The 26,535-nt window shown below is 48.3% G+C and overlaps 10 protein-coding genes and 1 non-coding gene across 11 annotated transcripts; 3 read left to right on the forward strand and 8 right to left on the reverse strand.

The window, feature by feature from the left end:
• The first annotated feature begins 710 nt into the window (after positions 1 to 710).
• On the forward strand, positions 711 to 2,989 carry F4813DRAFT_360198 (FAD dependent oxidoreductase). The gene is made up of 4 exons (XM_049243392.1): positions 711 to 1,112; positions 1,195 to 1,536; positions 1,606 to 2,574; positions 2,642 to 2,989. Exons 2-4 carry the CDS (start codon positions 1,266 to 1,268, stop codon positions 2,788 to 2,790), a joined length of 1,389 nt encoding a protein of 462 aa, XP_049099449.1. The 5' UTR covers positions 711 to 1,112; positions 1,195 to 1,265; the 3' UTR covers positions 2,791 to 2,989.
• On the reverse strand, positions 2,990 to 6,035 carry F4813DRAFT_360201 (uncharacterized protein). The gene is made up of 4 exons (XM_049243393.1): positions 5,400 to 6,035; positions 5,193 to 5,251; positions 4,872 to 5,050; positions 2,990 to 4,766 (listed from the first exon to the last, which is right to left on the reverse strand). The coding sequence occupies exons 1-4, from the start codon at positions 5,823 to 5,825 to the stop codon at positions 3,166 to 3,168; spliced, it is 2,265 nt and encodes a 754-aa protein (XP_049099450.1). The 5' UTR covers positions 5,826 to 6,035; the 3' UTR covers positions 2,990 to 3,165.
• A 592-nt stretch (positions 6,036 to 6,627) lies between these two features.
• Positions 6,628 to 8,265, reverse strand: F4813DRAFT_380926 (putative maltose permease; the record flags this gene model as incomplete). Its single annotated transcript, XM_049245617.1, has 2 exons — positions 6,628 to 7,938; positions 8,020 to 8,265. The coding sequence occupies 2 exons, from the start codon at positions 8,263 to 8,265 to the stop codon at positions 6,628 to 6,630; spliced, it is 1,557 nt and encodes a 518-aa protein (XP_049099451.1).
• A 913-nt stretch (positions 8,266 to 9,178) lies between these two features.
• F4813DRAFT_78917 (uncharacterized protein) lies at positions 9,179 to 10,900 on the forward strand. Its single transcript, XM_049248898.1, has 2 exons — positions 9,179 to 9,494; positions 9,562 to 10,900. Exon 2 carries the CDS (start codon positions 9,878 to 9,880, stop codon positions 10,739 to 10,741), a length of 864 nt encoding a protein of 287 aa, XP_049099452.1. The 5' UTR covers positions 9,179 to 9,494; positions 9,562 to 9,877; the 3' UTR covers positions 10,742 to 10,900.
• Positions 10,901 to 11,590: 690 nt separating this feature from the next.
• On the forward strand, positions 11,591 to 12,394 carry F4813DRAFT_389665 (uncharacterized protein; the record flags this gene model as incomplete). The annotated part of the gene is made up of 1 exon (XM_049246877.1): positions 11,591 to 12,394. The coding sequence occupies one exon, from the start codon at positions 11,591 to 11,593 to the stop codon at positions 12,392 to 12,394; it is 804 nt and encodes a 267-aa protein (XP_049099453.1).
• Positions 12,395 to 12,939: 545 nt separating this feature from the next.
• On the reverse strand, positions 12,940 to 14,113 carry F4813DRAFT_396391 (uncharacterized protein; the record flags this gene model as incomplete). Its single annotated transcript, XM_049247819.1, has 5 exons — positions 12,940 to 13,120; positions 13,188 to 13,283; positions 13,338 to 13,455; positions 13,515 to 13,854; positions 13,946 to 14,113. The coding sequence occupies 5 exons, from the start codon at positions 14,111 to 14,113 to the stop codon at positions 12,940 to 12,942; spliced, it is 903 nt and encodes a 300-aa protein (XP_049099454.1).
• Positions 14,114 to 15,289: 1,176 nt separating this feature from the next.
• F4813DRAFT_389667 (thiolase-like protein) lies at positions 15,290 to 16,904 on the reverse strand (the record flags this gene model as incomplete). The annotated part of the gene is made up of 3 exons (XM_049246878.1): positions 15,290 to 16,172; positions 16,250 to 16,259; positions 16,421 to 16,904. The coding sequence occupies 3 exons, from the start codon at positions 16,902 to 16,904 to the stop codon at positions 15,290 to 15,292; spliced, it is 1,377 nt and encodes a 458-aa protein (XP_049099455.1).
• A 1,344-nt stretch (positions 16,905 to 18,248) lies between these two features.
• On the reverse strand, positions 18,249 to 20,474 carry F4813DRAFT_380927 (fungal-specific transcription factor domain-containing protein; the record flags this gene model as incomplete). The annotated part of the gene is made up of 2 exons (XM_049245618.1): positions 18,249 to 19,886; positions 19,956 to 20,474. 2 exons carry the CDS (start codon positions 20,472 to 20,474, stop codon positions 18,249 to 18,251), a joined length of 2,157 nt encoding a protein of 718 aa, XP_049099456.1.
• Positions 20,475 to 21,911: 1,437 nt separating this feature from the next.
• F4813DRAFT_380928 (glycoside hydrolase family 61 protein) lies at positions 21,912 to 23,173 on the reverse strand (the record flags this gene model as incomplete). The annotated part of the gene is made up of 5 exons (XM_049245619.1): positions 21,912 to 22,127; positions 22,199 to 22,555; positions 22,661 to 22,844; positions 22,923 to 23,003; positions 23,067 to 23,173. The coding sequence occupies 5 exons, from the start codon at positions 23,171 to 23,173 to the stop codon at positions 21,912 to 21,914; spliced, it is 945 nt and encodes a 314-aa protein (XP_049099457.1).
• A 1,139-nt stretch (positions 23,174 to 24,312) lies between these two features.
• On the reverse strand, positions 24,313 to 24,395 carry F4813DRAFT_t76. Its single transcript has one exon. It is a non-coding gene; the product is annotated as a tRNA-Asp (tRNA).
• Positions 24,396 to 24,679: 284 nt separating this feature from the next.
• F4813DRAFT_360210 (uncharacterized protein) lies at positions 24,680 to 26,294 on the reverse strand. Its single transcript, XM_049243394.1, has 2 exons — positions 25,619 to 26,294; positions 24,680 to 25,427 (listed from the first exon to the last, which is right to left on the reverse strand). Exons 1-2 carry the CDS (start codon positions 25,710 to 25,712, stop codon positions 25,264 to 25,266), a joined length of 258 nt encoding a protein of 85 aa, XP_049099458.1. The 5' UTR covers positions 25,713 to 26,294; the 3' UTR covers positions 24,680 to 25,263.
• Between the last annotated feature and the right edge of the window lie 241 nt (positions 26,295 to 26,535).

A 26,535-nucleotide genomic window follows, 5' to 3' on the forward strand; every position in this document is an offset into this window, starting at 1 on the left:
GTCCGATATAAGGCGTTTGACAGCCCCAACGGTGTTCCGTAGCGTAGGCTCTAATGAACGCTTGGATGACTTCACGTCTGCAGGGCTAGAATAGCGCGAATTGAATCTTGATAGCGGTAGCGTAAAGTTGATTCGCTTCGTGTTGCCCCTTTTGGGTCATGTGCTTGAAAATAATGACCTTGCTTGGAATTCTGTTGTTGAGCTGCTGGGTAAGTCAAGGTTTTGTTTGTTCGTAGCTCTCGCATCTCATAGAGGGGTCTCATAGAGGGGTCTCATAGAGGGGGTGTGGCATGATCCCGAGTCCGTGAAAACGATAAGGGGGATGCCATATATTTATATAATTTCAAATGAAAGTGCTTTGACATGAAGCTTGTTCTAATGACTCACGGGCTATGAGGTTATCATAACTCTATGACATCAAAGCGATGGATCAAGTCTTCCATTTAGGTTAAAAGAGTTGGTATATGCAGACCTATGATCGCAATCTATTAACCTAAGTTTTAAGTCGCTTGCTCAGTATTATACCAAGAACTATTGAGATGAGAATACATATGAGCTTGGGTTATATGCACTGAGCCTGGCTTATCAATTGGAGGATATCATATAACTAAGTACTCCCTTAGCTAAATAGCTTAAAAAAACAAATATATTTCAAGCTTATAAGAATAAGGAGACCCGATTGTGATATGGTAATAATAAGATTGATGTAAGTGTATAGTTACCTAAGCATCACTTTCGCAAGTCTTGATAACTTAACGATCCGATTTCTACGCTCAGTTCTTAGGTACCTACCTATATTTCCCATCTCGCCAAACGTAAACGCCTTATCTCAATTGCCATTTTAAATCATGTTGATGTCCGCCCTAAAAGACAGAAATACGAACTTCTAGTTAAATGAACTAATAGGAATAGTAACGAATCGCAATCAAATTACCCTATGAAGCTATCATGCGGGTCTATGAACTAGGTAGGTAGGTAGGTAGGTAATCGGCTATCCTGCGGCTTCGGCCCCTCGCGCCTGTATAGAAATGCTTATCGTCTAGTCGGACCACTCCTTCGGCTGCCCCGCAGAGGTATCGTGGAAGAGCTCGGTATTGTATACCTAAGGTTAGGTAGGTACCTAGGTAGTCATTATAAATAATCCGTCTTGTATCTTTGAACCAAGAGTAACCCGATAGTAATTATAGCTTATAGGAGTAACTAAATACTATACACACCATCTATCTACCTTGAACATACCGTATCGGGTGGTAGGCTTTTAAGTGATGCAGTCCCAAAAGATAACCCTGCCGGTGGCCAACCCCTGCGTGTCATTCTGGCAGCAGACTACACGTTCGTTCCCCTACTTACATGTCAATCAGAACGAACCAGTTCCGGAAGGGTCCAAGTACGCCATCATCGGCTCGGGCATCTCCGGTGCTCTGACTGCCTATGAGTTAATTCAGGGGGGCGTGCCGGCAGGGGATATAGTCATTTTCGAGGCGAGAGAAGCCGCCAGCGGAGCGAGTTCGAGGAATGCAGGACATGTGCGTCCAGGTCAGTCAAACGTTATCATGGGTAGGTACCTATACAATATCATTCACATTGCTAAACTATTACGCACAGATGCCTTCCGCGGATTCCAAGTCTACAAGCAAGTGCACGGCCAAGACCAAGCGCTCAAGATAATCGCCAACGAGAAGCTCGTCTTCCACCGGATCAAGGACTTCGTGGAGAAACACGGGGTCCAGTGTGACTTCAACCCGACGACGACGTTTGACGTGTGCATGACGCGGGAGTTTGCCGATTTCAACGCCCGCAGTTTGAGGGAGTATCAAGAAGCCGGAGGCGACGTCTCCCATATCAAGTTCTACGAAGGGGAGGAAGCACGGAAAGCGACCCGCGTGCAGAAAGCATTTGCTGCTTACGAGTGGCCGGCCGGCTCGAGCCATCCGGCGAAGTTGGCCCAGTGGCTTCTTACGCAGTCGATAGACAAGGGTGTCCGGTTGTTTACTCATTGCCCGGTTACTTCGGTAACCAAGTCGGCCTCTTCGACGGCTGACCAGGTCTCTTGGGACATGCAGACACCTCGGGGCACAGCGAAAGCCTCGACGGTAGTCCACTGCACGAATGCCTTCGCGCCTCACCTCCTCCCCCAGCTCTCGACGTTCATCACCCCCAACCGCGCCCAAGCACACGCCTTCGTGCCGCCACCTTCGCTTAGCTCGTCCCGCATCCTACCAAGCACCATGTCCCTGCGCCATTCGCTAAAGCACTTCTACTCGGTAGCCCAGCGGCGCCCGGACGGGATCATCATCCTCGGCGCCCCGATCGCGAACCCGAATGTCAGCCCCGCGGCCGCGGCCAGCCGTCTGGTCCCCGACGATAGCGTCTTCAACGAGGAGGTGCGAGACGACGCGGTCGACAATTTCGAGACTTGTTTCCCGGAGTGCGAGAAGGCGAAGCTGGGCCATGGGGAGGGCCTGCAGCATACCTGGACCGGCATAATCGGGATGACGACGGACTCGGTCCCATTCGTCGGCAAGATAGAGAGTCTGCCGGGGCAGTGGGTTTGTGCCGGGTTTAACGGCCACGGTAAGAATAGTGGTCACTTTAATTTAATACCTAAATATTTTCATAACTAATACGTGCTCCTATTTAGGTATGGCGAGGATATTCACTTGTGCACCGGGTGTCGCAAAGCTGATACTCGGAGGCTCATGGGATGACACCGGGTTACCCGAGTGCTTCGAAATAACCGAGGAGCGCCTGGAAAGGCTTCAGAAGGGAGTCTCCGGGTCTGTATTTTGAGCTAGTGGTAGAACCATAACACCTTAGAAGTGTATATTTGAACTATAGACTATTAATTATCTATGGTGTTATTTATAAAATTTTCATTTTGCTATTAGGCATTTACAAGGCAATAGGGGGTGAGGAACGTAGAGTGTCACAGGAATATATCTACACGATAAGTGTGGGTGCCCTTTTTTTGTCACATGGTTAAATGGTTAAACATTTTATTACCTAAAAACAATATAGGGGGCGAACTTGTATTATCAATTTAATATTACCTAGCGTACTGTTCTATCTTTCTCTATAATTAGTGGCCGCGCAGTATAAGGTAGTAAGATATATAACCAATCTCAACGGTATAATCAACTTGGTTGGCATCTTAAACAGCATCGTTTAAACCGCAGATTCATCCTGCTTCCGTATCCGCGGTCCTCTAGCAAACGAAATCTGTCTAAACCGCATAGCCCCGTCCCCGCCTTCGCCTTCACGCTCCGAATCGGTGGTAGTCTCCCTGTCCTTGCCCACGTGGGTATATACCAGACTCGGCGTCGGCACGTGCTTGGGCAAACCCAAGCCGGACATGGAGCTTGAAGGGATAGGGGTCCGGATTTGAGACCTGTTGACATCGAAACTGGACACCCTCATAGGCCCACTTCCCGACCTAGATCGCACACCCTGGTTCTTCCCGAGGATCGTGCTGTTAGAGGTACTCCCGGCGCCGCTCCGGCTAAGCACGCTGAAGAAGTCCTGCGCGAAAGTAGTCTCGAGATCACGAGGCCGGCCGTCGGTAGTCCAGTACCGCTCGTCGCTAAGGTCGGTGCTGAGATGGCGGCGGAAATAACGGTCCTGGTTGACCCACCACGCACGCCACCCGCCGACGATTAACAGTGTAAGAGGGATCGTGAAAGCCCAATAAATCCAAAAAGAGGGCATGACTACGGGATGCGGCCACTCCTGGGGCGCATCCGCTGATATAGCCGGGTCGCCTGCCGTGCCTGTCTCCCAGTTAAACATGGACACGCCGAATAGCGTGCCGATGTATTCGCCCGGTAGGAAGAGGGCGGTGATCACGGCCAATGCCTTCATCGAAGAGCTGTCCCTTGTCGATGCTACTGCCATGCGCGCATTGAGGTTGTTATCCTCCTGCGCCATCTTCGAGTAGATAATATCGATCTGTGCCCGGCAGCGCAGTTCTGACATACGCCGATCCGTCTCGAGTGAAGTGCAGAGCCGCCACGTGCAGTCTAAATACTGCCTGATCTCATGCCAGTGGACGGTAAGCTCGTCATCGAACTCGTCGGCCTCGTCTCTCTTAAGTTCCCCTCTTGCTACGGCCTGAGCCCTCAATTCCTTTATGCGCATGTCTAGCTCGTCACCAGCTTGGATGATGAGTTTCAACGCGCGCTCCATCCATCTCAGCGTGTCTAGTAACTGAATGGCTCCTTTGAGCACGTCGTGGGCTTCTTTCATCAGGTGAATTGTCTGCGGCGGCACGTAGTCGGGATCGTAGTAACTAGCTACCTCTGGTCCGGTCGAAGGCGTAACGTTGCGAGAGAACTCGTGGCTTCGTCCGACCTTAGACTCGACCATCTCCTTAAGATTTGACGAGAAACGCTTTAAAGGTTTGAAATGCTGATTCTTCTCTCCTTGGTGATTTCGCCACCAAGCTTCGGCGTTAGCCCGCCCTATCGTGCCCGTCACCGCATCGACGTGCGCCTCGAGCTCCAGCACTTCGGCATTGTTGGCGTTCACCGCCTCTTCGGTGCGAAATAGCTGTACCTGTAAGAGGACGACTGGCAATACGAGCGGGTGAGACCAGCGTGCCCTACAAGAGTCCAGCCGACGCTCATATTCGTCCAACGCATCATCGGCATGCCACCTTGTATCAAAAGATCGCCTTATGAGGGCGGTTGTCGTCCTGGTCTTTAGTCTGTACGCCATTGAGAGGAAGTCGTATGGCGGCTGTGGACTAGAGGAGAAGCTTAGGATTAAATCTTGATGTGTGTCAGTACAATTTACGGGATACACCAAGAAGAGAAAGAGGATATAGCTTTATTTAGCCATCTTGAGTAAGGCTCGTGGTGTTGCTATCCACTTACACATCGTCTCCCTTCTCGAGTCCCAGAACGACGATTCGAGGGTTACCCGTTGCAGGGTAGGCAGGGTACCGGAATGCAACCCTAAAGATTCATAATCATCCACGGTAAGATACAAACCATCGACTGTAATATTCGTGTTGTGTTGTTCTTCTTCATGACGAGCACGTCGGTGGGCAATTCTATTGTAAATTCCAGTTAGCCTTTGTCTTCATGAAATGCTCATGCTCCGAGTAAAATCCAGTGATTCGAACTTGAGGCTGGAAAGGGTATAAAAAAAAGAGAGAAACCCGAAAAAGAAAAGCCAAAGCTATGTATACTCACACTTGTCGCACTCTTCCCTGAAGCAAGCTTTTCCCCTTAGGCACAGGAGTGAAATTTCCCTGCGTGCGAACCCCACTCAATCAGCCTACACTCTTTCATTGCTTGGGTGACCGCACTCTATGTCCCGGGTATGGGTGGCTAGCTCAACTGTCTCCAAAAAGATAAGAAACGCAGCATTGGAGTAGCCATATATCATGTTTCTCTCACCTCGTAGTCCAAGCCATGTCCGTGTCTAACCGCATCTCGAAACATCCGCAGTGCGACCTCTCCTTCGGACATGATGCTTGGAGAGCGGGTCTCGTCGTTTTCTTCACCCGGCCGGAAGACAGCATATTCGTGGTACGAAACACGAGTCTCTTGGCCCGTCGGTAGGAGAATATCGCGGACGAGCTCGCGGAGGTCGAAGTTGAAGAGGTTGAGTTCATCGAGTCGGGGCCGTTGGTGCTGTTTTCCCGGGCTGTATGTAGCCGAAGAAAGGGCACCCATTCCGGGAACTAAGCTGCCGCGCCGGGTGCTAGATGCCGTGCGGCGGGAACTTTCCTGCCGACTCGGAGGCCCGGCTACGGCGGCAGCTTGGTGGCGGGACTCGCTAAGAGCCGTGTCCAGCTCGTCGAGGTTGTAGTCTGTATTCATTATCGCTCACCGCAATCAATTGTGTATGGTACGTAATTCATGCCCGCTATTCTCGAAACGGTAGAAAAAACGCCAATAAATCAGATGTAAAGAGAATCGTTAATAAAAGCATAGGACAAATTAAAGCATCTCAAATCGTGGCCGTCTTATACAATAGCACAGCTTATTTTAATGACATAAGTTCTTTTTGGTAGAGTCCTTCGCCTTTCTAACTGGAGAATAAATGTCACCGCCAAGGGTTTAGGGGGCTGTGTGCAATAAATAGCTGTCACGATGTGGAGTTGCGGTCCAGTTTTTCCAGTCGTAACCCTGTCGAACAGCTAATCAAACGGTCTTGTGGACGGTTTCTAGGGTATCCTATTATATCAAGGCACTTAAGCTAGTACTGAATTTTGTCGGGACATCGTAACGTAGTGCAGTAACGACAAAATAATGATGGCTCTTAAGGGACTGAGATCTGAAGCTAAGAAAAAGACCCGAGATACAGGTAGGGAGTTAACTGGTCGATATGCTGGTCTCTGAAATGGTATAATTAATTGGCTAACCTAGACTATTAAGAGGATAGCGTGGTTAGTTTTCGTATTAGTAGTTTCTCTTGGAAACAATTTCAATATCTTCAATTGGGAACTTGACGATAATATTATGTTAGGTTAGGTAGTTATTTTGAAATATACTATTATCAACTATTATAATCTACTTGTCTAATTCAAGTGACCGCTTATACGTCTAACCAGCTTGACCTACTCCCATAGATAATATTATAATACTTATAGTATCGTAGTCTCATTTAATAATACTACACTCAGCTCTCGCCCGGTACAGCAGTAACATCCACTTGATATCCCTTGAACTGCCTAGCAGGAACCTTCCTATCGAACAAAATATCCAGCTCTTCGTACGTTCTCCCTTTCGTTTCGGGGATCCGAAAGTAGGACCAAACCAGACAGAGAATTCCCAACCCACCAAAGAAATATCCCAATTTACCCTGCATGTTCGCCTCTGCTGGGTTGATCATATATGGAATGGCAACCGTCATTGCGATCCCAAAGACGGCTTGTATCGCTGTAGCCACCGCAATCGTCTTGGATCGGACACGAGTGGCGGAACACTCTCCTAAAATCACAAAGGTGATAGGTCCGACCGACAGGTCGTATACACCGTTCCAAATCAGCATGAGCGAGCTTTCGGCCCAAGCTACACCCGAAGGTCGACCAGGGATGCTGTCCAGGATACCGATTATGAACATTAGAAGGATAAGAACAGACAATCCGATATTAAATATGCGTCTTCGGCCGAAGCGAGCCATGAGGAACCAGGATAGCACAGTGCAGACCCAACCCACACCCAAAAACCCAATGCCCATATAAAATGCATCTTGAGTCGGCAGTCCTGCCTGCTCAAAGAAATAAGTCCCGTAGTTAATCAAGTAGATGCCGCTCAGGACCTGCGTCGTATACACGCCGGTAGAGATCTCGGTCCGCCGTAGATTTATTCCTTTTATAGTGTCTAGGTAAGTACTGCCTGCTTCCATCTCCAGCTCGAGTCGATCTGTTTCGGCGATGACGGCCAATGTGGCGTCGACGTTTACTTTTGAGGATGATAATCGGCGCAGCGCGTCCCTGGCATCCTCTATTCTACCTTTTCGCACCAGCCACCACGGCGACTCTGGGATGAAGAAGATTCCGGGGATGATGACCACAACCCAGAACCATTGCAGCGCGAATGGTATACTATACGCCCAATGGTTTTCGATCGAGGCCGTTCCAGCCGTAATCCCATTTCCGAGAAGTTGCCCCGTAACGAAGCAAAGATTGGTGTAGCTGGTCAGGAATCCACGGAGTGCCATGGGACAGACCTCAGAGGCGTAAGTTGGGCCGATAACGACGAAGCATCCCAGCACGAGCCCGCCCAGCAGTTCTCCTACAAGTAGGGCCTGCAGGGAGCGCGCGAAGAATTGGATGAAGACGAGACATGCCGTCAGGAGGATGCAACCGAAAAAAGTCCACTTGCGGCCGAACAACTCCAAGGGATAGGCCGAGAACAATGCGCCAACGACTTGTCCGATGGGATTCCCCAGCGACAGACCAGTTTGCCACGCGGCCGAGATGACATACTAACAGAAGAATATCCATATCAGTTTTACTTTCCTGTCTAACTCTTGCGGTAGGTAATTGGCAATGAATAGAACACATACTTCACCGTCAAGCTCAAACCCAAAGTCCTTTTGGAATTGGGGCATGGCAAACATATTCCCAACGATCTGAGGATCAAAAGCCAACATGATTACACCTATCGAGACGAACGCCGACCAGCCGACAGCGGTCGGGTATAGTTTCACTGCCTCCCAGAACGTCAAGCCATGCTCGCGTCGCACGGCCTCAGCCAACGCAACATCATCGGCGACGCCCAGCTTTGACGGCTCGTCGCTTTGCGCGATCATCGTAGTCGTCTTATCGGTACCTGTTACACGAGGAACATCCATAGGGCTGGAGCTCTCTGCGGAAGCATTTGCAAAAGTACCGTAGTGGTGGGATCGCGTGTCCATTTTATCTACCAACCTTACCAACGTTACCAACCTAACCTAGGTACCTTATGCATCTGCTTTTCCCTTATCGTTCACCTACCACCCATGCTACCATCCAGATCGCCGACTAAACCTCGTTATCCGGAACAGAGCCAAGAATTGCAGGCTGATCCGGCAGAATGCCTCGTCTCATAGGTCGGCTGCGGAAGACTAAAATGAGGGGAAATCAGGGGTCCAGAGGAATGTGGTATGGAAGAACGCTATAAAGGATCTGCACATGCAACGTAGCAGGGTTTACCAGCGTAGATTAGATATCGAACATGTGTATTATCAGATACGCGCACCGAATACCTAACCCATATAGCTGTTCTCGCGCCACGTGAAGTCGCGATAGAGCCTCAAGGGGCTGGCCGTATGTAAATTTGATTATCGACAGATGATTAATAGGATTCATGCATCTGAACAATATATTCGTTCATAGTAACTTCTAACTATTCTAGTTTATCATCTAAGTAACGAAATCTATTATCGAGATAATCCTAGAGGCTTCCTAGCACAAATCTAGAAGCAACTCATTATTGTTTGCAATATCGGCGCCAATGCCCCTCTGGCTTACAGACACACTCGCTTCTTTATTCTGCTAGCTGTAAGTTAAAAGATTGTCCGTAATTCTCTCCTAACTATTTTTCATTCAACATGGCAGTACTTAGGACTACTCTTTGTTATTGTCTATCATGTCCCGTCTGCTAGAATCCTAGACCACAGGCATCGAAACAAAGAGTTTTAGCCATATCATAACCCAATACTAACTACCTAGGTAGGTAGTTTCATAGTTCTTCATATTTCAGAGTTGTATTTGCATTTCTTACTCGCATCCTCACAGTTTCAACATCTGCTACTTCGGCAACCCTCAGGTCAACATGGAGTTCAGCATCAATTGGCATAGGCTTGTTGCAGCAGCTATCGTCTATTATGGTATCTTGTGTATTGTCGCTTGTTTATTCACCCTTTGGCTTGCCCCTCGGCCTTAGATGGTGATCATTTCGTGCTGGCACGAGATTTACTATGCCGTCTTCCATGCAAGTCTTGTATAGATAGTCGCCAGTTTAAAATCTAGTTTGATATTATCCATTCTGATAGTATACGTACGTATATACCTACCTAACTAATCAGTCTTATCCAAGACAGTAATTAATACTCAGCTATTTGTAGAAAAAGGCCCTTTATATAATTGATTTTGGCATGTAAATTCTTAATGGTAGTTTTTAGTCGGTCTACTTCAAAATGTTCGCCATAGATGGCGATATTTACTCTCAATTGCACGACATTACATTAGACGATCCGGTTGGCTGTCGGGGTCCATATCAAGATACAATAGGAAGGTCTCGCTAGCTCAACACCTGGAGAGTGGGGAAGTATTCGGATCTTTCTTTTACATCCGAACGAAGAAGCAAATGTATATAAATGTCGTGACGATTCCTACTAACTTTTTCATTAGCCGTAATTTTTTCTCCAGCAGTCAGTAAAAATGAAAAGCATCATTCAATACTCGACCTTAGCCCTTGCTGCTCTCGTCTCCGCGGGTCCGGTCATGGAGCAGCGCTCAAGCTCGCCGTATGTGGGTCCCGAGAACGGAACGCTTGTAATTATAGGGGGTAACGCGCAAGACGACGCGATTTACCAGCGCATCATAGATCTGGCCGGCGGACCAGATGCTCCAATCGTCACAATCCCTACTGCCGAAGGGAGTGACACATACGACGACGATGCCGCTGCGGCGGGCACGTTCCGGAGACTTGGCGCTAAGAATGTCACCGTTCTACATACATACGACCCCAAAGTCGCCGATACGGAAGAGTTCGCGGCTCCCTTGCGGGCTGCTAAGGGTGTGTTCTTCGGGGGCGGTCGCCAATGGCGTCTCGTTGACGCGTACGCCGGTACCCTTACGGAACGCTTATTCCACGAGGTGCTCGACCGCGGCGGCGTCGTCAGCGGAAGCTCGGCAGGAGCATCTATCCAGGGCAGTTTTCTTGCTCGCGGTGACACGGCCAACAACCAGATATTAGTAGGCGATCACCAAGTAGGCTTTGGATTCGTGAAGGACGTTGCCATCGACCAACACGTACTCGTACGTAACCGCCAGTTCGACATGTTTGACATCCTTAAGGTCCGACCGGAGCTTTTGGGCATTGCTATCGACGAGAATACTGCCCTCATCGTGTCTAAGAATGACGCTGAGGTGTACCGAGGTACCTACGTGATTATCTATGATGGGGGCTTTTGGTCGAGGGAAGGGAGTGATTTGAAAAATCTTCCAAATAATTCATCCATCTTTTATTTCCTCAAGGATGGAGATAAATACGATCTTGGAAAGCGGCAAGTGGTTGTTTAAATGGGATCATTAATAAGCTGAGGCTCAAAATAGGGGTGCCTTTACCTTTACCTTTCTCTTTAGTCGATAAATTAGGTGCCTATATCATCAGGAATAGCTTTGAGAAACTACACCCATTTTTAGTTTAGTAGAATTCGTAATTGGTAATACTTTCCCAAAGTATGTGTACCTACTGCGTAGCGCCTGCCCTGACTGCACAATCTGAGGCTCTTACTTTCAGTGACAACTATACGTGTCAGGAGATGTCCCATGATTTGTGTAATTTGTAAACGTAGGTACGGAAGGTACGTTAGGTACGCAAATGCACGGTACACAATGTACAAACTTACAGATACCTCTTTAGAATAGATACGATAAGCATCGTCTCTAAATCAGATTCAGAGCACCCATTGTACCTTCCTTGCTCTTCAAGAATGACCTAGGTACATAATGTGACTACCGCTTAGGGACGTACCTTAGGTACCTCTTACTCACGGACCTTGCGTACTTCGGTTATATTTTTGTTATGATTTACATATCTTTTATTTTTATCCTATACATGTACTAAATCCATCCACCTGAGGAACTTCCTGATTCTTTATACCGGACATCTTCGAATTCCTTCCAATAGGCAATTGTTATCCCCAAAGATTCATCTAAGCCTTCCAACAAAAACAAAACTATTCTCTCGAATGATAAAGGTTGTCTTCCACAAAGCCCCTAGACATAAAGAGACAATAGCCTTGTGTTGCTTGTGTTGCTAGGTATACTCCCACCCCTTCCTATTAAATACTGAGGATGTCGATCTGATATAGAATGGTATGTTGTTTTCTAACTTTACTTGCAGACAAACCACGGCTAGGAGTAATCATGGATAGACTTGAAGCTACTTATGAAGCACTCCGTGCTACAATAGTTAAGCAATCAGACCAACCCGATCTGGACCTTGACTGGGAAGCCGTTATAGAAAATGGCATAACATCACTGGCACCACCAACACCACCCCGTTTCGACCTTTTCTCTTCATTTCCACCTGAGATTCGAGACATGATCTGGAGTTTCTCACTACCCCCCGATACGCAAGAGGTATGCTTGCTAGAGAAAGACAACGATGGCATGGTCGATACGTCCCCCATAATCTGGACCAAATTCCCAGCAATTATGCACGTATGCCGAGAAGCACGGAACATAGCCAAATTGTACCTTCAATTTCGCCATTGGGAAGAGGGGCAATGTGAGTTGCCATGTCGAAATTTCCGCCCTGATCTGGATGTGTACGTTCTTACGCCACACGCTCCGTTGTCCTGTGAAATCGCGGAGAAGCTGCGGTACGCAGCCCTTGATGCTAAGGCAAATAGCTACCGACAAGTCATGTTCTTGAATGCCCTTCCATACCTCAAGAATCTGGAGACGTTCTATCTCATGCACACTCTCCCGATAAAAATGGAACCTCATCACAGAATCCGCAAGCTAAGGCCACTAATGAAGTCGACCCCAAACAAACTGCCTGAGCAAATGCAGCGTGAGGTTATCCGCTGGCGCGATAGCCTAAATAACCTTGCAAAGAACCGTCTATCCACGTGGGACGACGACATCAAGGCTGCTATCTGGGACAATGAAAAGCAGGTGCTCAAACTAAATATTGAGATTGAGGTCTTCGTCCACTTTAACTGAACGCCTGAAATCTATCACTAGCTACCACTAAGGTCGACTTCACTCAGCCGGATCATACTGAGTATACCTGTACTCGAGGGGTTTCCCCAGTCAAAGCCTGGTGGCTAGAGTAATGTTGTGGATAGGAGGGGACGGAATGCTATAGGCAGGATGATATAGACGGGCGAAAATGATTTCTTATGTCAGGTGGCACTCTAATTGAGCGCTTCTAGATGTTTCATGCTCTGTAGATGTGAGTTTCTTAATATAACCAAGTACATAGCCCCTGGGCGTGAACAATACAATCATCATGGCACAAGTGTTTTTCTCTCTCCCCCGCTAAATTTAATTCACGAGGGGAGAATCTGGTAGAGATATGTTTAGTGTAGAAGAGTTAGTACAGCATATGGACGACAAGCAGATTTGCCAGATACCTAGGCAATCACTAATCACAAAATTAAATTACTAGTTGCATATCAAAGCTACCTACCTATTCAAGTATATTTGTGGACTTATAGCATCCTTTTCACCCTTCCCTCTGATGCAGTGTGAAAATTGCTGCCTTCTTACACTCCGTGCGTGTGTGCTCTTGGTATATCTGCCAAAGCAATCCACTCGTAGCTATCATCTAGTACTGGCAACCTCCTATGATGGGGTTTTGTGGATTCAACAGGCGGTAATAGCTTCGAGCGATGTGTCGCGATAGGCAGTATGTTCGCTGCCACAATACCTAAGTTCGCCTCGATCCTGTTTAGGGAAAGCCCCACGTTAGCATGCGGACATGGACGCGACCACGGTGACACAGCAGACTTACATGGAGACAATTGTAATGGAGATCAAGGGTACATAGTGGTGGTCGTAACGGAACCATTGGGACATCCATGCTCGTGCCCACATGAATCCGCCCGTGCTGGAATATCGTTAGCAACCCGAATACTATACTCGGACAGGGAGCAACACATACGTAGCAGAAGCGACCGCAAGCCCGTAAAAAGGCTTTCGCATAGCGCCCTTGGTGTTATCATCCAGAGCCATAGCTAGCGGGAAGCCGGTAAGGATTATCGGCGTGAATATTTCAAAGACTAACAAGACAAAAGTCAGCGACGGCAACATCTTCGCCATGTCCTAGGGATACACTTACAAGATCGGGCCCATTCGAAGAGCGCCCGGGCGGTGTTATCCGAGCACTGAGAATAGGCGGCGAGCATGGGAGACCACGGCGACGCGCCGCACGTCTCAAGCATGACTATGACCCATAGAGGATACACCGATAGAAGCATGGCGACCTGGATGACGACCGAGACTCTCACGCGCGCCGCGTTTTTGACGAGGGGCCACGCCGAGAAGCACACTGACAGCTTGCCCAGGATGGCGGAGACGGCGAAGAGAGACTGGGTGAACTGGTCGATTTCGGGGGGGTTATTAAGTTGGATACCGGTGTTCTCTGTTATCGCGCAGATGATGCCGACTAGACTGAGGATCTGGTTTTGTATAATAATTATAATAACCATCAGCGTCGTGTCTTGTCAAAAAGGGGTTAGTAGAGGGGGGGGAGCGCGAGAGTTAGCTTACCCAGGCCATTCCAACGCACAGGCTATCCAAGAAAGCGAGGGGGCGCTGGTCGAAAGACTGCAGGTAGTACCGGAGGAGAGTTACTATGAAAGCGATGAAGAGAGTGACTACCCCGAAGGTGATGAGCAGGACCGCCCCAGTGTCGAAATGTCCGCTTATGCTAGACATATTTGCTGATTTGCAAAGCTTGGATAGCGAGTGGTGGAAACGAGTGATGAAAGCGAATGCCGAGTTGTTTGTTAGATTCTTCGTTGATTCGATGCTACTTCGGGAGAGGAGCCCGGTATTTATATTTCTTTTTAATCGTGGGTTAGTTCTACGGCAGAAAGGCTATGACGTTAAGTGACCGTGTAAGTTTCCATTAAGCTGATGACGGCGAGGAAGCGTAGTCTAGGCTTTTGACCCTTTGACCGTTTAACACTCCTCACGACTATACCATAGCCAACTATTCGGAGATAGGTTACTACGTATAAGCTTAGTTTGAGCATGGACGCAAGGGCAATTGGCGTCTGCTCTGACATAACCCAGAGACAAGATTCCGAGTAAAATCCCAACTCTTAAGAGCAGCTACCGAGAGGAAATTTAGCAGACAAGATCTATATTAGAGTGAACCTGTTTTGACACGAGCCAGCGAGTACCTTTAAGAATAAGATTACCTGAGGTGTTCGAACAGAAGTCCGAATAATATACAATCTCCCTTAGGCCACCTACACGCGAGCCACACGCCGGAAAAGATCAAAGCAAAAGAAGAAGGAAAACAGATAGCGTAGAGCTCTCCTAACAAGCTAATCATATCCCCTCCTCTCCCTAAGAAGCGTGGTGTAATATAAACGCGGCGTTAATTAACAAGCAAAGAGGAGAATCTTAAAATAAAGGAAAAAATACGAGACGGATTATAAGCAGATAGCAATAGTTCCGATGAATACAATTTATCTCGTATAGGGTCAACGTCGTGTTAGTATACCAATACACTAGATAAGCGGCCGAGCGGAGCGAAACCCAAAACGCGTCGGTATTCGACATTCGATATCCGACCGCAAATTATCTTTGGTTCTTTCACATTAGCTAGGACACCACGGAGGGTTTGGGGCCTCAACACAATATGAAGTGAGTAGACCGACAAATAATAACCATCCATATATGTACATGTCCCTTGCCTTGGAGATGATTATTACATCTCATAAATTCATACTATACCATATCATACCGTAGCTTAAGTATATCGTTAGGTACTTAACCCTTCCAGCAAGCCTTAAATCCATAAGCCCTAAAATAGAACACATATTTTACCCGTGAGTTTAGTCAGTGTGTAATTCCCACCAACTTACCCCTATTCCCTATAACTCAAAATCTCGCTTCGACCTTCTTTTCCGTATCCTGCAACGCCCACGCGCTCGACGCCTTCTTACTAAGCACGCTCTTGCACTGCGCAGTCGTAAACCCTTTCGCCTCAACAGCAGGGTTATATCCAAGGCCGTTCGCCTTAGCGATATCCGCCGATTTTTGCTTCTGCGCCTCGCTGTGGTCCGGACGGCAGTACACCGTGACGACGGCGGCGCCGCCTAGGCCTAGATTATGCTGGAGTGCGTACTTCGTATGCGGAACCGCGCGGTTGTTTGCCCAGCCGCGAAGATGCCAGACCAGCTCGGCGCACTGAGCTAGCCCCGTAGCGCCGAGGGGGTGACCTTTGGAGATCAGCCCGCCGGATGGATTGACGACGTACTTGCCGCCGTAGGTTATGTCACCACGGCGCACCATCTCGTGCGCCTTGCCGGGTTCGCATAAGCCTAGCGCGTCTAGCGTTACCATCTCGTTGGCCGAGAAGCAGTCATGTAGCTCGACGACCTGGACGTCGGCCGGCGAAACCTTGGCTTCAGCTAGCGCCACCTCGGCCGCGTGCTTGCTCATCTCGAAGCCGATTAGGTCTATCGCGCTGCGCGAGAATAGATTCGGTGAGTCTGTTGCCATGCACTGGCCCGCGATCAATATGGCCTGGTCCTTTAGGTGCGGCCTGGCATCGAGGAAGTCCTGTGAGACTAGGACTGCGGCGGCACCACCGTCCGACGTAGGGCAACACTGTAGTTTGGTGAGAGGCTCATGTATCATGGGTGACTTGAGCATTTGCTCCAGGGTGTAGACGTCCTGGAATTGGGAGTACGGGTTGTTGACGAAGTGCTGGTGATTGATCCTGCCGATCTCTGCGAAATCCTCGAGTTTGGCGCCGAACCTGCGATGAGCAGTTAGTATAATTATCCACAGCAAATATAACTTGCTATAGTGTAGAGGCTGAAGGGCTATGCCTACTTCTCCATGTCTGTATATAGATGTCAGCAATGGTTCGCATCTAAATTTAGTAGCTTAGACATAGTGTGGGAGTGATTATGCTTAGTTGAACTCCAGATTCTTACACCTTAGATATATGAAAAAAGGGGCAAAAGGGGCAAAAGGGGCAAAAGATGGCTTGAAATTACGTACATTCCCGGCCAGCATTACCAAACATCTGCGCGGCGCCGGGGGCGTTCGTATAGCCGCGGGTCTCCGCCATCATCTTTCCCGAGGTACCCGTGGGATTCTCCCTATCATTGAAGAAGCTCTGAAGACTGCCGCGCATCATCTTCTCGAAGCCGACGACGAGTATGCAGTCGGCGCCGCCGTAAGCAATGGTGTTCCGAGCCATCGAAAGGCCGGTAGAGCCAGTAGAGCAGTTATTATTGACATTGAGGATGGGGATTTGAGTCATGCCGAACTGGTAGAAGACGCGCTGGCCGCAGGTAGAGTCCCCGTAGCAGTAGCACGCGATGCCCTGCTCGACGTCGTCGTAGTTGATGTGCGCGTCGAGCATGGCCTTGACACCGGCTTCGAAGCCGAGCTCCGTGTAGTCAACTTTGCCGCGGGGTTTGATGAACTTGGTCATGCCCACGCCGAGCACGTACACGGGCTGCTTCTGTTTGGCGGGCATCTTGAAATTAATTTCACCTTTGAAAGATTAAATGTGCGTATAAGTAGGATATGCAGATGCTGCGATATGATATTTAGTAACCGGTCTGTCTCGTTGAATAGGTAGCGTAACGCAGAAGGGTATATCCCGTAGGGTAGGTAGGTAGTACGCCAAGTGGGACGTTTCGGAGGATGGAGTTGAGGTTGAAAATGTGCCGTCATTAAATTAAATTCGGCTATTTTCTTATATAAACAGTAACCTGGAAGCTACACACTACGCCGCACGATCTGAACGTTCTTCCCTCCCTGAACGGGACATCCCCAGATGTGGGGGAGTATTAGGTAGTATAGGACCCCGGTTATGCGGGGCCTAGGTACCTAAAACGGCTACCCACCTATGTATGTACATATATGTAGCCGAGGCACTACCTAAACCAGTATAGACTATGTAGCACATACATACATAGTTCTCGAACCTTGTTATCGATTGCATCCAAGTGTTTGAATTTCAAGTCGGTACAATTTTTCTATTAACCCTTCTTTTCATATTAGGTGACAATATTCCCCTTGCTGTTCTGTTGGCCGCACACTTAATTCGCTCCCTGTATTTTCGGTTCGCTAACTCTCGCCCTTGCTAAAAACAGTATCTGCTGCGGTTATCAACATCACGGTCATCCGCTCAAAAAACGCTAGAGAGCAGTCATTATAATTTTAATTAGATATGTGCCGGTTTCTCGCGGCCGGGCTTATATGTATTTTCGGCATAACGTGAATACGAGGTCGGGCGTCGGCTGTGGTTAGGAAATGTACCAAGATGTTGACTTCGTCTTTTACATCAGTTGGTATCCTTGCCGTCGACAAGAGTATCGGTTCATGTTGCTAGTCAGACAGAGTGGACTAGCTACGCTTCGGCTCCCTGCTATGTATATGGGAGTTTTCGTATCAAAATGGTTTCAAGCAATAGGCTTTGCGGTTCGAAGTCTAGGCTTTCAACGAATTTGCATTAGCTAGCACCCCTAGCGCATTCATCGTACCAGGTCGATGGCAGATAGCTCTGGGGAAACCCGGGTTAATTCAGTCATATAGTTGTAAAGCGAGCTTTTTAAGACGGCCCAGGTTGAAGTATAGGAGTCCAGAACTCCATATCCCACATCGCAGCAAAGTCATCCGGCAACTAAACAATTAGTCTCGTACATTCGCCAGGGAGTTGTGACAAACTTACAGAATTAAGGGCATCCGGCGCCGTCATAAAAGGCTGCATGTGGCTCATGAAGCCCGAATCCGTTTGCATTCCATTCATTTGCATTGGTACCGTCGGCGGCATAATCTATTTAGAAAAGGTTAATAAGAGAGTGGGAATAGGTTGCTAAATATCTCTTACCGGCATCGAAGCAATATTTTCCTGGTTCGTATGTATCGCTTGTAGGCCTGCGTCAAGGATTGCCTGCAAGCCGTTTGCGATGGCGTCTCGCTTCTGTTCTGGAGTTCCACCCTGACAAGTGTTGAACACGACGGTAAGCGATACTATATCCCTTAAATCCGTCCCAATCTCTCGTATTCTTTTGATTTGCGTATCTAACACGTTTTGTACCGCGCTCTTGAGCCGCGGGAGAGACAGCAAGAGCGAACTCTCGGAGGCAGTGACATACGCTTCCTCGATGGACTCTGCTTTGGTATTCGAATCTAGATCTGACGGCGCCGGCGAAGCGGAACTGCTGGTAGCTTGTTTGATGTAATAGCATATGCTAAAAGCAGCCTGGAGAATCTCTTGTTTGAGTACCAGTTGGTGCAGGTGCCAAATACGGTGATAATCAGGAGAAGCAGGATCCAATTCATCCAAGTACGAAAGTAATACCATTGACGATCTTAAATATCCTGTCACGATCTGCTGGGGAACATCCGTGCTTCCCAATGCGAAGGGCCGGTACAATGCTAATAGCGGCCGACGACAGTGCATATCTAAGACAACTCGTGTCATCCATCGTCGCCGAACCTCTGACATATCGTTCGAGTGTGTTGTTGGGACCATGTATCTTATATCCTCAAAGACTCTTTCAAGTTCGTTACCGAGGTCCAGGACCTGCTGGTAGTCCTGAAGACTATCGGTGCGGTTGATCAAATCGACAACCTTAAACCGCATAGACAGAGTGTTAGCAGCGAACACCTGGACACGGGAGTCGGTATCTTGATCGATCGGCTTCGGAGGAGGGAGCTGTTCTATATCGGGATGGATATCTTCATCATTGAGGTTTCTAGGCGGTTGGCAGGTAAAATCGGTTTCTCGTATGCAGCAAGGAAGATTACACTGCATAGACATATGCACATCAAGCTCAAGTATCGTGTACCACAGCTTTCTCCTCTGCTCGGCCCAGAAGGGCGGTATATTTTGCGAGAATTCTGACGGATCTCGATGAAAGCCCATGGTCATCGCCATCCGCACGATGAGTCCAAGATGCGTCCAAGATTCCTGGTTTTTGGGATTGATCATTCTCTGAGCCATGAGTTGGAGTATCTCGGCTTGGAGCGTAGTGAATTCAACTAATTGTTTCCCCCGAAGACCGTCAAGCCAAGCTCTTACAAGACAACTAGCCGTCGGGATGTGAATCCCTTCCCGATCATGGTACTGTCCTTTGCCAACCCCAATATACCGATACCCCACGCATAAGATCGAGAGCAGTTGTGGCAGAAAAGCGTCATGTTGAGGTTTACCCTCCCAGTATTCGTTATACTGTTTCATAAAAGAGGGAATATGTAGAACACGATAGATGGTTTCGGATCCTTTTAAGTAGATGCCGAGTAGAGTGTCGCAGACCGTTCTACTTGGTAAGACATCGGCCATTCGCTTCTGAATCGGCGTCATCGAATCCACGAACACAGTAATAGGAGCAGTAACTTTTCGATGCTCATCCTGAAGAGCCTTGTGTATTTTCTGGACGTTTAGGAATAATTGCCTAGTGTCGTTGGATTTATTCCTACTAAACATGAAGTCCTTTGCTTCATCAAACTAACGACGTAATTAGTTAAAGTGGTTGGCGCGATAATAGAGATTTTCGTCAAACAAGGAGCAACTCACCAGGTTGACAAGAACCCGCGTGCTGCTTTGGCCAAAGAACCGCGTTCGTAGACCTCCTTTCACCGTCAAGCCTCGAATCGTAAGAGACGACGCCGCGGGGCGTTGCGCCGGGATACTACTAGACTCGGCAAGAGACGATGTTCTCGAAAGCAACCGCCCTTCTAGACGCTCAAGCCTTACTGCATGGTCCTCGAGAACAGCTTCGTAGCTAGTATTGCGCTGGCCGGATTCCTGACTCGCTGCGGGACGGGTCCGCTTGGTATTCCTCTCGGGCGCCTCGCCATCCGAACCATCACTTAAGCTTACTACTTCACCTTCGGCCGCATACCGACATATGCGCTGCGTCTTCTGGCACTGGGAACACGGCGAGGCTCGGTCACATCTCAGCTTCCTTTTCCGACACTCCAAGCAGCTCTTGACGGGGCGTGGTCGTTTCACACTCCGGGATGGCGCTACAAAGCTATAAGCGGGACTCCTAGTGCCGCTCTGGACCGATGCCGGCGATTTCCCAGTGTCCATCTCAATATCCATCTCGACTTGTATGTCCAGCCGATACTCAGCTCAGCTCAGCTCGGCCCAACAGGAATCCAGGATGCGCAAACTTAACAGCAGGCGAGTCGATTCATGGAGGTGAATAAGATCGAACCAGACCATGACGAAGCCGAGGCGGTATCTGACGGAACATCTGACCGGACTTGACTGCCTGGAGCTCTCTGACCTCCCTGACCACCACACAACTATAGATCAAAGGCCAATAGCAAATACGAGAAAAGGAATAATAACAAACATAAGACGTCAATTAAGAGGATCCAAGCCAGCTAGCTCAGTCTGCTCATCATCAAACTACCTAGGTTAGGCCGTGTCGGTGTTGGAACTTGGAAAGGCATTCCGCTATGGAGTCGTTCCGTCAGGGATTTTCAGCAGTTCCCACTGCTGTCGACGGCAGTATGTTAAATTCTACATTCCTACCTGGGATAAGTCTAGAACTTCAACCGGGAATATAAGCGCGCCACGTGATTAAATCCCAGTCTGCTACTCCATCCAGCCCATCCCGGGGCTTGCCAAGAATTCGTCAAGGCCAAAGGAGCCATACAGATTCATACAGCATCCTAGCAAAGCCCCAGTCAGCTCAGTCCCTCCTATTGCAGTATGTACCTCTTCCCGGCAGTCTTTGCTAGTCTCGGCCGATTCGAGGGTTAGCTTTAAATACCAACCAAATACCAACCAACATCGTGGAGGCGCCAAGGCTAATCGTCATTTCCGAGACGATGGATCAACAGATGTTTTGGCCCTCGAGACCGCCTTACGCTGTGTTTCAGCCCATTTCCCGCAACGACAAATTTAACGACGTTGCAATCTGTTCTGGCCAGCGTCCGACCCGTAAGCATGCACAGATATGCAGATAAGTTCGTTAAGCCGCAAGAGGCATCTAAGCCGCTTGTTGTCCGCGCGACGCTCAACCCCCGGTTCGCCGGGTTTATCTCGCGTGGCCGCTAGGATGAGGCGGACAGGGCCAGCAGAAGAGATGAATGGTAAAGGAGATTTATAGATTTATATGTATTAGCGGTATGGAGACAAAATGCTACGTCGAATATTGTAATCGGATATTGCTACGCTCATCCATGCACGCGGCAATACCGAACCTGGAGTACATAGTAGAGACGTAAGGCGAAATGTTTCGATGCTAAAACCGAGGAGACCTTTTCCAAGAGTTCTTCATAACTCATAACAAGAAAGCTTAGCCAAGTAAGGGCTAACTTAATCCTGACGTCTAACCGGCATACGAACCGCTTAATGTCCTTTTTATCACGCCGAGTCTTGGTATTGGGTCGCGAATAGCCTACATAATACCAACGTTAACTCTATGAGGAGAAAGCCACTGCCTATCCATCGTCTGGTCGCAACAACATTAGATGAAGGTTACATATGTACTCGTTCCGCTCAACTGAGCTAAGTTCACAACACTTGCGTGGCTTGCGGAACCACCGGGGATGCAGCCCTTGCTGAAGGCACCAGCGTAGTCGGTATAGCAAGCGGCGGCGGTGTCGGTACAGCCGGTGCTCTCGCGTGCGCAGGCACAGGCGCAGTAAACGCGTGAACGCCAGTGGCTGTGGCCGTGATGGGACCGGGCTTCGTCTGGCTCACAGGGAGCGCGCCACTGTAAAGGGCCGGCTGCAAGAGGTTAGCTTAGCTTCGATACGAAACCGCAAGTCCTAATAATAGGAACCTCGGATCCGACTTACGCCTGGGATCACATAAGCCGTCGGGTGCGAAAATAGATCGAACTTGATGCCGGGGTCGTCGGCCTTGTAGAACTCGGTGGCGGGGATACCGGCGGGATTCGCGGTGCCCTTGCTGTCGACGGCGAGGTTATAACAGAACGGGTAGCTCTGGGCGCCGTTCGCGTTGCCCGCGGCGTGCAGTGCGATTATCTCGTGCCGCAGGACATAGTTTCCAGGCGCGATGTCTTCCGGGATTCGTACGAGCCAGCTGTTATTGTTGTTGGTTAGGACGTTAGCCGCCCACAGGTCGCTGGCCTTGTCTACCCATCCGGCCTCGCCGATCTTGAAGAACTCGAGCTTTGTCTTGTCGACGGTTTCCTTTTTGAGTGGTTAGTCTAGTATGAAAATCAAGAGTTTTCTCGCCGCAGGATAGAGATAGTCAGAGTAATATATGGCTAGTTCATGTGCGAATAGGAGACGTACGCAGGGCCCGTTGCAGTTTGCGAGGTAGTCGAGGACCGGTCCCTTGTGCGACGCCGGCCACGGCGTCCACTGTACCTCGATCACCTCGCCTCCCTTCACGGGAGCAGCCGCACCTGCCGGCTTGGCGCCGAGGTGGCATACCATATCCGGAGTGTTGAACTGGTTGGGAGCGATGAAGGTATTTCTACATGACTCAAATATCAGCTAATGCCTCTGATACATAGTTAGGATCGGTATGGCGGTGTTGGTTTTAGGTACATACTGTAAGTCGTCCGGGACGGACCATCCTACCACCGTGGGAGGTGGGTTCTTCCACTGGTAGCTCGGATTATAGCCATCGTAGCTGTACTCAAGCGTCAGTCATACGAGTCGATCGCGGGAGTACAGACTTCTCTTCTTCGCTTACAAGGTGCTATCTATCACAATCGCACTGGCGATACCGTGAGCATGTACGCCGACAGCTGAAAGGAGAGCGGGAATAACGATAGAGGGTATAATATTAGAGAACGCCATCGTTATAGAGGATCGTCGCTGCGCGCTGGATGATCTACACTACTATCTACACTACTCAACAGGAGGAGGATCATATATGTACGGCCTATCCCTGAGGACTATAAGTATACTAGCTCGGGAGGCAGCTAGGTACCACGACCTGACGCCAGCGAAACTTCTCGAGGCATCCTACGATGGAGTGCTCTTCATAACGAAGGGTCCAATCATGTAAGCATGTCCATATGCGTACCTCCGTCAGTCTGCTTTCGACTCTTGAATCCGCGTCACGATGCAGTGTCCAAAGGTCTAGAACTAATCAGAGCCCAACATTTATATGATATATCAACACCTCGTCTTCTCGCAGCGAGAAGCTTCGTTCCCCACACAACAGATTCCAAATTCCGGGGCTTCTCTGCCCGAATCAACAACGGGTCACATCCCCATGGGGCTCAAATGCGGGAAAATATGTTCTACAAAAGTAGCCATTGGATGCTGTCTTAGACAAGCTTGCCGTTCAGCCGGCGGCTATATTCAACTGACAGGGAGGTTAACCACATGATAATTCTCAGACCAGCGGACCTATCCTTCGTGATTTCTTTATAATTATGTTCTCTCTAGCTAGAGACGCCAACAGCTATGAGGATTTGACGATGCAACCTAATTTATGTATACATTATAAGACATAGGACTACCTCGGCTCATACGTTACTAATATCCACGGAAGCAGATTAGTTGGTAGGTAAATTTATGATGAGACACATGAAAGATATAGAATCATGAGATAACTCACAAGTACTTATACTTTAGGTAGTTTAACAACTTCCTAAACAGGGAGGTTCGTAGAAAGCTTAACCTATGAGAGAATAGGGCAGTTATGATAGGTCTACTACGATTCTCAGCATTGGTTCTGGAAAGCATTGGCGCGAGATTCGATAGACAGCGCTAATAAATTGCGCATACTGAAAATAACTAATCCAACGCACTCTATTTTTATGTAAAGACTACGGTAGCCGTTGCTACCGCAGAAAGGAGTACAAAATTGTAAACATGGAAGACGACGGTAGAAGATGATAAGATATAACAATAAAAAAGAGAAACCCAGATACGTATTAACGGGCCTGAATCATACATGAATGATATCGTAAACCGTCAAAAAGATGCTCTCGATCGGGGAATCGAACCCCGGCCACCTGCGTACTTGTACAATGACAAGCAGGTATCCTGACCACTAGACCAATCGAGACGTTAGATGACATTCTGAGGAATGCCGATTTCCTAGTGCGGTAGATGAAAATACGTCGCAAAGTAGCGTCTATATCGCTGGCAACACTAGGTACCTAAGGTAGGTTGTGTAGCGAAAATGCCGCAACCCGGTTGGACGGGATAGGCGCTAGTGAGGTGCCGAGGTACCGAGGTACATATTGTTACCTATAGACCTGAAGTTCAATATTAAAGCTAGAAAAGTGAATAGGTACATATATCCAGATTCAAAATAGTAAGATATTTAGTCAGTGAGTAGAATATAATTATTAATGTTATAAATAAGAGAACCCCAAATTTATTAGTCTAACTATACATAGTTAACCATTGACTAGACTTAGCAACGAGCATTCAGTTCGTTAGATATCACGGACAACGCAGCAGTAGTACATGGTAGTAACAGCGAGCTCCTCGTTACAATTATGTTAGTTAACATATTTCATATAGTCATACTTGGGTAAACAAGATAGAAATGGAACACATAATAACAGTGATAATAGCAATAGCATTCATTCGTAAAACCGCCTCAAAAGCGTTCTCTATTGCGCGCATCGCATATGCAACATCGATCCATGCCGGGCTATACATATTCGCGAGCCTTGGCTTTTATACTATCATATGTAACTTCCACGCCATACCCGGAGATCGTTCCGTCGCTTATCATAATAACGAAGTGTACTTAAGAAAGCCGGCTGCACAACACGCCCGATACCAGCGAGACCCATATTGAAGGCCTGAAACAGAAAACATCTATTCGTCGCAAGCAGCGGGAGACTACTCGGAACCACCGCATCCCATTGTCATGCTACTAAAATGTTGTTGTCGTTGTCGTTGCTGTAGTCTTCGATCGCTTACTCGGCTACCTCGATGCTGCGCGACTCGCCGTCGACGAAGCCCGAGTTGACCTTCTTGCCTGTCTTCTTGATGGTCTTGAGCACGGTTTCGTAGTCGAGGCCTGGCTTGGCCACGATGAGGGCTTCCTGCTTCTCGAGGGAGACTTCGTAGCTCTGGACGCCTGTTCCGCGCGATTGTTAGCCATTTACCTTTTTTCTTCTTCATATATCTATGCCATTCGTGTGTTCATATAGGTATCAACTACTTGCTTGAGCAACATAATCGTCGCACGTAGAAAAGGGAAGAATGAACAATGGCTCAGGTGTAAGACTCCATTGCGATCGCGAAAGGCATAAATGGGAATAAACTCACCCTCTAGCTTGCCCAGCACGCGGTTAACGGCACCGGAGCAGCCGCCGCAGCTCATGCTGACGTTGAATTTGTAAGTGTGTTCCTGGTCGGCCATTGCGAATAGTAAAGAGAGGTATCGACTTTTCGAAAAAGAAAAAAAAAGATATGAGGGGTATCTAAACGATGTAAATCGGCGGGGTAGGTGGTCAGAAAGCCGAAAGTTGTCTGGTTGCGATTCCGAAAAACGTAAGGATTGACTTTGTCTGTCTACGTACAAGTTGTTGCGATGACCGGAAGAAGGACAAGCGACGGTTATTATATATGCCTCTCGGGTAGTATGGTGTATGGTGGCACGGCCGCCCAGGAGACAGGAGAGGGTGTGTTGGACGTTTGTTTGTAAGTGTATTATTAATGATGTCTGTTAGGCCTAAGGCCTCAGGCAAAAAAGTAAGTCGTGATTAACAGAAGGCCAAGTTCCAGATTCCTTACTCCAGGTACCAAACGCACTAACACCTCAGGTAGGTTACTTCCCTAAACTAGCTGATACTAGGTACCCGATTCCATATCACCCCCGCCTTTTTCAGGTAGGCTCCTACGCATAAAAGACTCAGCAAAGTATACTACAGTGCGGAGCATTTGTCCCACATAAATATATACTGTGTGTACTATACATTCACTTATACAAATATACAGTAGCTTACAGTACAAATACCGTATCAGTACATCTGACGCCTATTACCTTACCTCTCGCGTGCTGCCGCAACAAAGAAGACAGCTCTCTGTAATATGAAACCTGAGCAAGTTTCCCATCCTCCACCCCCTATTATTACCATCCAGATGTGAAACCGGACTTGAGTTTTGATTACGAAGAGAGAGAAAATAAAAACTTGCTCATTGCAAAATTAAAAATTAGATTTCTGAATCATAGGCAGACGGAT

The sequence above is a fragment of the Daldinia decipiens genome (genome assembly GCF_022478715.1).
Source record: "Daldinia decipiens strain CBS 113046 unplaced genomic scaffold F4813scaffold_17, whole genome shotgun sequence".
Classification (NCBI taxonomy): domain Eukaryota; kingdom Fungi; phylum Ascomycota; class Sordariomycetes; order Xylariales; family Hypoxylaceae; genus Daldinia; species Daldinia decipiens.